Source organism: Trematomus bernacchii, unplaced genomic scaffold, assembly GCF_902827165.1.
Source record: "Trematomus bernacchii unplaced genomic scaffold, fTreBer1.1, whole genome shotgun sequence".
In the NCBI taxonomy this organism is placed as follows: domain Eukaryota; kingdom Metazoa; phylum Chordata; class Actinopteri; order Perciformes; family Nototheniidae; genus Trematomus; species Trematomus bernacchii.
In genome coordinates this window covers 218,788-227,796 of record NW_022987519.1, presented here as the reverse complement: position 1 = coordinate 227,796, position 9,009 = coordinate 218,788, and the positions used below count along the sequence as shown (strand labels likewise).

General features: G+C 41.8%; 1 protein-coding gene across 1 annotated transcript; it reads left to right on the top strand.

The window, feature by feature from the left end:
- The first annotated feature begins 523 nt into the window (after positions 1-523).
- LOC117472154 (lactosylceramide 1,3-N-acetyl-beta-D-glucosaminyltransferase A-like) lies at positions 524-2,985 on the top strand. Its single transcript, XM_034117291.1, has one exon. It carries the CDS (start codon positions 1,221-1,223, stop codon positions 2,394-2,396), a length of 1,176 nt encoding a protein of 391 aa, XP_033973182.1. The 5' UTR covers positions 524-1,220; the 3' UTR covers positions 2,397-2,985.
- The last annotated feature ends 6,024 nt before the right edge of the window (positions 2,986-9,009 follow it).

Sequence of the window (9,009 nt, the reverse complement as noted above, 5' to 3'; positions counted from 1 at the left end):
GCGATTAATCGCGATTAACTATGGACAATCATGCGATTAATCGCGATTAAATATTTTAATCGACTGACAGCCCTAATATAGACAATGTGTGCTCATATGTATGTATTTTTATATACTGTAGTGATCACTGATTCATACACTGGGTTACATAATCCAATCATGGAACTACAGGTTGGGGGTACTGTTTATTACATTACATGTCACTTGTTAGACGCACCAACATCTTCTGGAATCTGACGTCCAGCACTCCGTCTTTTAACCTTTTTCTCTCTCTTGATCCTCTTTAGTATTTATAGTGCTTAAAATCGGTCTGTACTACTGTCATATTGACCTCTGAAATGTCCCATTTGACCAATCAGAATCCAGCATTCAACTAAAGGCCCTGACACACCAAACTGACACCAAAGAACACGTCCCGACGGACCCGACTGTTGTGTCGCCTCACAAGACTTCATCCGACGGCCAAGAAGCACGTACGCACTGCGCATGCGTGAGTGGCAATAACTCTCCTTACCAGCAGGCGGCGGAAGTGTGTATTCGTCATTCAAAAGAGGCAACCGGAAGACAGACTGCGTGATATATACAAACAACAAATAGCGAATAGCCAACAAATCCAAAGACGCACCGTTAATGGTGACATGGAACAGGGACAACTCACAGTGATCATGGGAAGTCCTGCACAGATCTCAAAACCGTGACACCCGTCAGTCTGCTCTCCATATCCTCCGCACCATTTGTTCCTATGACTTACTGATGTGAGCCTGAGGGATAAGTGGAGAAGAGTTCTCAGGAAAAAATAAGGACAGAGCATGTTGCCAAGCTTTACCTGGAGATGCTTGCAGCCGGATTATCATGAAGGAGCGGAGCTTTTGCATCTCACAGTTGAGGAAGATCAATAACAGAGGAACCCAGACTCATGAGGAGCCTGACAAAGGTCTACTGGACTTTACATCATTAAAAAAGAAGAGTTGCCAGGTAGGACAGAAGAATGAAAGAGGAGATTAAGGCGAGACAGACTAGAGAAGATGAAGTGAAGGCTAAACTAAGGCAAACAGTTTGATAGATGGAATGAGTAGTAGAGAGGCAGGCAGAAATTAAATTAAATACTACCATTAAAGAAAAGCCAGAAGAAGATACCGCTCCATGAGAGTAAATGTCTAGAAGTATCCAGAGAATAGGTGATCTCAGGTTTTGAAGATCAGCAAAAAACAGTATTCGCGATGTTCATGAACTTCCGTCGTATTCACAAGTGCCAGTTTGTGCAGCTGCTGACCGCATGCATGGTGCTGTGTGTGGTGATGGTCAGCTGGGAGGAGCTGGACCACCATGTGGTCAGCCACATGAAATCCTACACGTACCGCTACCTGGTCAACAGCTACGACTTCCTCAACTCTGACTTCAACATCACCTCCAACCGTCACAGAAAGGATGGTTCTACTAACGTGTTGGTGACCTACCCGTACCTCATCAACCGTCCAGGGAAATGTGCAAGGAGAGATGGGAAAAGCGTGGATGACGTCCTCCTTCTTCTGTTTGTGAAATCATCGCCAGAGAACTTTGAGCGGCGCCAGGCCATCAGGGACACGTGGGGGAATGAGAGCTTTGTTTGGTCCGAACTGGGAGCCACCGTGCGGATGGTGTTCGCCCTCGGTGTGGACGCAAAGCGGAGATCCAGGGTGCAGAGAGCACTGCTACAGGAGGACCAGACCTACGGAGACCTGATCCAGCAGGACTTTTTGGATACCTTCCACAACCTCACAGCCAAACTGATCACGCAGTTCCACTGGGTCCACGACTACTGCCCTCAGGCACGCTTCCTCATGTCTGCAGATGACGACATCTTCGTCCACATGCCCAATTTGGTGAAGTACCTAAGGCAGCTTCTGAGTAATAAATCAGGGGTCAAAGACTTTTGGGTGGGGCATGTACATAGAGGAGCCCCTCCAGTTCGCCGCAAAGAAAGCAAATACCACGTCCCCTATGATCTGTACCCCTGGCCTTCCTACCCGGACTACACGGCTGGAGCGGGGTACGTGGTTTCAGGAGATGTGGCCGCTAAGATCTACCAGGCCACTCAGGTGCTGAACTCCTCCATTTACATTGATGACGTCTTCATGGGGATTTGTGCCAAAGCCATGGGGGTCTCTCCCCAGGAGCATGTGTACTTTTCAGGTGAGGGCAAGGCTCTCTATCACCCCTGTATCTATGACCACATGATCACATCGCACGGTCACGCCACAGACGTTCGGTCACTGTGGCAGGCAGCTACAGACCCTGCAGTGTACGGCAAGTCCAGAGGATTTATGGGTAATCTGTACTGCACAGCGGTGAGGGCGATGATGCTGTGTCGGCCCTATTACCAGAACTCTTACTCCTGTATGGCTGCTTTTACATAAATGATCCTCAGGTAACGCAAGGACTGCTTAATGCAAAATGTTTGCAGACAAAGAAATGACGGAACTTTACTTGAACAGTCTGCCATGCTGTTTTTCTTTAATGTGATATGTAAGTGTTTACTTGGCTAACCTGCCACACACCACCAATGCTACAGCTTGAGCCAAGCAGCACAGGGATGAACTATGCCAATATTTTAACAGTATCAGTGCAGTGCCTTTTCAGTGGGGCAAGATATAGCAAATATGTGCCTATCCTGCTATTTGTGTTTATTCTTTTAAACACACAGCGTTAAGAACAAATCAAAATGTGCCTATAACTGTCAGTTGCAGCCCGAGCATTATTATTGGTTTAACTACTAATAGTATATTTTTAAAACATTTTAAAATGACCATCTTGAACAGCTACAACAGTAAAATACTTCTAGGCAGATTGTGGAGGATAATGGGAGAATGAAGCCAACCTCACGTATGAAAGGCTTGCAAATTTACATTTCAATCTTGAACAATGAACAGCGGTAGACAGTAACAAAGTACATTTACTTAAGTACTGTACTGCTCCACTCCCATTCAGGCAAATAGTGTACTTTATACTGCGCTACATTTATTTGATATTTGATTAAAACTAAGTAGAATATATATCTTTTGCTCTCTTTACAATAAATAGTTAAACTTAGAAGTTGTCTGTCTTTTCTGGAATTCTGAACCCAACAAAATGGTGACCCACGACGTGGTTCCAAAAAGACGATTGGGAACTCCCGACTTCGAGTCCGAGGGACTGAAGGACGGCGGAGACCTCCTCCGGATATCAATACTCACAGGGCCAAAATCAAAGGTGAGCAGAAGCCTGTTGTATACTACCACCATTCTGCATAGGTAGAATAGGACTGTTAGAAACTGTGAGTGTTGGTGGATGAAAGAGGACGTAATGTAAAAATACAAGACAACTGAAATGTGTGGGGAGCAAAGGATATATTTCTGATAAGTGTGCACATGGTTTAATGAGTCAGAGACCCTACCAAAGGGTTAAATGTAGCGAGTCTAGGACCGTACAGAAGTGTTTTTAAGTCCTCCGCCGTGAGGCTCCACCGCTGTGTGGAGACTGTGTTTTGAGGAAAACGAAGAATAGGGCAAGTGATTGGATTTAAAGTAAGATATTTATAGTAAGTGAAGACTTTCTGAGAAAGCCCGTCAGAGACGGCATAGGTTTAAAAGGGTGATTACGTTAAGTCAGTGACGACTCCTTGATTGTCTCATTCCTTCCTATGAACTTACTATAATATCCTAAAAATGGTGGCAGGGACAACTTAGGGCAGAAAATATAGCATTTGATTGCAAAAAAGACCAAGACTTTTGACGCTGTTTGATTAAAAGAACAGCAAATGTAGCATTTTGTTGCTAAATGACGAACACTTTTTACGCTGTTTGATTAAAAGAACAGAAAAATAGATAAAGTGTAAAATAAGGAGAGGTTTTGTAAAATGGAGAAGTCAGAGTGAAAAGGACAAAGAACGTATACAACAGGGTGTGGTGCATAACAAAGAGAGATTAAGGATACATTAAGGTTTGGCTTCATCTGGTGGACATATTGTATATTATTTTATACACTAGTGTTCAATTTTAGAACTATTACATTTAGCACATATTTGTATATTTAAAGCATTACACATAAATAATTTTGATCAGAAGTACAAAAGGGATTAGTAATTAATCCATAATAATTTAAAGAATCTTTAGAGTATAAACAGATAGGGAAAAACACATTTTTACACTCAAACAATTTGCAATTCTGGATTATGGACAGGGCATTTAGATAATACGAATAAGTGTTCACTAAAAGTGATAATATTAATAATTATAATAGAAAGAAAACATAGGCCTACTCTTGGGTCAATTTACATTTTTGTGATCTGTTAGTATGCTCTCTGCTGGTTTTTACTGTTGTTCAAAGTAACAGTAGGATTTAAAATATTGGAGAATATATGGAGATTTTCTTCTTGTAGTGTGTGAAATATATGGAGCTTGAAATATGTGAATATTTCATTTTATAGGAGAAAGTGGTTTACTGAAAGAGTTGTTTTGAGTAAATATGTTACAAATGGTTGAAATAATTTTTAAAAAGGAGTTCTCTAATATCATTAGGAGACATTCATTTTGTTGTTAAGATGGCATTTAACAACCAAGACAGAGAGTATGATTAGAAAAAGATAGAGTGGAAATGGTTGGATTTATTTAACCTCAGTGTGCTAGAATTTCTATAGGTAATGCGTCCCGAGACCTGGACTCTCCCTCTGCCTGTCAGACGGCTACGAGCCCGACCCCTCCTGAGCAGACAAAATACCTAACCCAAGCAGGAGACTCCATCGAACAGACAGAGAACCAGAGCTGAACCAACAACAACAAGACGCCATCCAGAACTGCATCCAGAACAATCTCCACCTGTGTCAGCCAGAACCAAAGAGAATGCTGGCAGGCAGAGATCTACTCTCATCAGTCCCTCTGACAGGGCACGAAGTTCCAAGCTGAGCCACGAGATTTGGCACAAGAGCAAAGTGTGGGACATGAGACTGTAAAGGAGGAGATGAAATGCAAAGCAGTACAAGAACAGTGGCATGATGGGGGCTGCAGATGTAACTGGGCAGATGGCTGCCTAAAAGAGTTACAGCGGATGGATTCAAGAGCTGAAAAAGGGGGAGGAGTCAGAATCAGAGGAGTTGGTGGAGCAGAATGTGAGGAGGCCGGGGTCACGGCTCGAGATGAACCAGAGGAGACGGGAAGGGAATCAATCGGAATGAGTGAGTTTGCACATAAACACACTTATTCACAAACGCACATAAAAAGAACCAAACTTAAAGAAATAGAATTGACTTGATAAATAAGTAAAGATAAAAAGTTGTATTACCCATGAATTAATCAATTGGTGAATAAAAAATAGCAGTAAAGAGGAAACTATTAAAGTAAAATGAGAAAATGAACCTAAACACACTGAGGGTACTGTGGGATAAAGGGGGAGACATGATGGAAATATTCACTACACTTTAAGTAGTGGGTGTTTTGGAGTTAGGAGTACAGAGTAGAACATATTCTTCAATCTTTTCATCATGTTTACTAATTATTCTTTTAGAGTTTTTATTCATGTGTGAATTTGGTAGTGTTTTAATTTGTTACAATATCGATCTACAGTTTAAAGGGAGAGTTTTAGTACCCAATCTGTCATATAAATTAGTTAAACTCAGACAAATATTTATTTATATAGGTCATGTTAAAGGGAAAGCTAGTACTAAACAAAATATATATATATATATTTCAATTTGAGGTATTGGTTTCACCATTGTAGCATATATTACCATATGAGAACTTTTTATGCGGAAATAACTGTTTGTCGTCCAAAATGTAGAGTTTAAAATAAAATAAAAATAAAAAACAGCAAATTTAATTTTGAAAAAGCAATATAATTGGAAGAAATGTGGGGCCTTGGATCACCCATTGTAAAGGTGCATATTATTGAACCAATAGGGAGAATGGGTCACTCAACCCACCCTGCAGTGGTTTTAAAAAAAGATCTTACTTGCAGCTTTAAAGGGAGTGCACGGCACTAGGTTATGAGTTATGAGACAAGCGCCACCTCCTAATGGACATCCATTTAATTAGTGATGACCTGAAATTTAGAGATGTCATTTATTAAAAATATACCTGCCATAAGTGATAATTCCTAAATTCAACTACAAACCATTGATACAATGACTTCTGTTTTTAAATCCTTGATAAAGGAAGGAGTAATTATTACATGTCCGGACACCCAATTTTCCACACACTGCTGAAGAGGTTAACATTGTTCTTTAAGTGGACCAGAATTGAAGATAAATGAATATAATGAATTATGAAATACATGGCAGAGCTTCACAGATCCTAATAATGTTTTGACTCAAGAAAATAATCATATGCACAGTTTCAGTTTCTGAAATAGATCTATTAAGACATTTTAATATAAATTAGGTGTTAATAAACTGCAGTAGTAGTACTATAAGGAAGTGAAATGTTTGGCTACCAAATGTCAGGAAATGTGGGAAACAGCTGTCCCAATGAAACGTTAGAGCCATCATGAATTAATAAATGATGGCGCTCCATATATGACAGATTTTTGTAAACAAAGGATACCTGCCTATGCTGAAATATCAAAGTCTCTGCAGAGCACGACACAAAAGACAGAGACCAAATGACCTTTGACCCTGACTGACAGTGTTACTTGAGAAACGCACTGTCAATGACTGACTCTGGGGTGAACCTGACAGTGTGAGTGTGAATGTATGTACAATAACTAACAAGCATGTTTTTGGACTAACACATTATTCTGGGGCTCTATGAGGGGAACGAGAGGTTTCCTAAAATTCCACAAAATTGGAAAACCGCACGTGACCCGTTTCTAATCTACTTGATGCTATTTTACTCCCACAGGCAGTGGCGGTTTGCAAAATGTGAAGCTCAAACTAATACTTCTTTTCACTGGAGTGTTTACTGTGGAAAAATAATGGATGTACATTTGTGAATAATGTTTGGTATGTTCTTATAATCAATGATTACCTGAAGGTTTTCTTCCCATACAGGATTTTGTTACACATGAGTTCATGTGTAAAAAGGGGGAGTGTGTATAATGTATAATGTCAACATGGCTATCAAATTCAAAATTTAAATTGTTCATTTAGGGATTGAAAGAAACCTGCCGCTCCAACTCAGATGTTCAAATTGAGCATTGAATGATAGTTTTGGAATGAACCTGCTCTATGTCCATAAGATACTGTTTGATGAATGTTGACATGTTTCTAAATATTGATTGAGTTATAACAGGTAACGCAGATGCAGAAGCAGAAGCAGTGGCCAAGGGGCTACTGTGAGAGATGTGAGTCCAGAAGGGGAATACTAAAGAAGTCGACCTGTGGTAATGAAACAATTTTGTAATGTGGATATTTTAACAGATATTAGAGTAAGTGGGGTTTGAAATGTAGAACGAACATATACAGTTAAGTTAAGCTAAAACATAGTAATGTAATGAGACAGAATTTAATTTAGACAACATCCTTTCTCTAGCCTGGTAAATAATTAGAAGTAAAAGCCATAGACTTTATTGTTTAGGTCATTAGGGGGATAGAAATTAACACAAGACTAGTTTCACAAGGGCAATTTAAATTCATAATAGAAAGACATGTGATGACAGTATGTTGGAATTCTGTATTCATTTTTTAGCTTGATAATATCTAAGCACTGACAGCTGGAAGCAGTATCACCAGGTGCAATCCATGGGATTTCTCCTTACAGGACAGACACATTAAGGAATCTATTCACTTTGACAGTATCATGACTTTAGTAGTTGATGAATCCATAACATTAGTGTGTTTCTTTACCAGAAACATGAGTAGTTCATTATTATATTGAGACTTTAAATAGGATTTCAAGCATTTGATTTAAGAATAACACAGATGCTCATCAGAAATTCAGAGCTATTGAAATGTGTTGTTTAGTTCACCTAAAGAAGTTGGAGTTTTATTTTATTTGGATTGGCTCAGGCCAAGTATTATGATTCTGAAGCTGCACTGGACAATTAGAAAGTCTACAATTAATTTAGAAAACATTAATATTAGAAATAAGAAGCACACCATTTATAATTTACAGAGATAAGAAAAGACATACATGTCAGCAGAGCACCCCACAGACAGCAGAGCATCCCACAGACAGCAGAGCACCCCACAGACAGCAGAGCACCCCACAGACAGCAGAGCACCCCACAGACAGCAGAGCACCCCACAGACAGCAGAACACCCCACAGACAGCAGAGCACCCCACAGACAGCAGAGCACCCCACAGACAGCAGAACACCCCACAGACAGCAGAACGCCCCACAGACAGCAGAACACCCCACAGACAGCAGAACACCCCACAGACAGCAGAACGCCCCACAGACAGCAGAACACCCCACAGACAGCAGAACGCCCCACAGACAGCAGAACGCCCCACAGACAGCAGAACACCCCACAGACAGCAGAGCACCCCACAGACAGCAGAACACCCCACAGACAGCAGAACGCCCCACAGACAGCAGAACACCCCACAGACAGCAGAACACCCCACAGACAGAGCACCCCACAGACAGCAGAACGCCCCACAGACAGCAGAACACCCCACAGACAGCAGAACACCCCACAGACAGTAGAGCACCCCACAGACAGCAGAACACCCCACAGACAGCAGAACGCCCCACAGACAGCAGAACGCCCCACAGACAGCAGAACACCCCACAGACAGCAGAACACCCCACAGACAGTAGAGCACTCCACAGACAGCAGAACGCCCCACAGACAGCAGAACGCCCCACAGACAGCAGAACACCCCACAGACAGCAGAACGCCCCACAGACAGCAGAACACCCCACAGACAGCAGAACGCCCCACAGACAGCAGAACACCCCACAGACAGCAGAACACCCCACAGACAGCAGAACACCCCACAGACAGCAGAACACCCCACAGACAGTAGAACACCCCACAGACAGCAGAACACCCCACAGACAGTAGAGCACTCCACAGACAGCAGAACACCCCACAGACAGCAGAACGCCCCACAG

Excerpts from the sequence above, each read along its gene's own strand:
- LOC117472154 (XM_034117291.1), top strand. The coding sequence starts at position 1,221 with ATGTTCATGAACTTCCGTCGTATTCACAAGTGCCAGTTTGTGCAGCTG.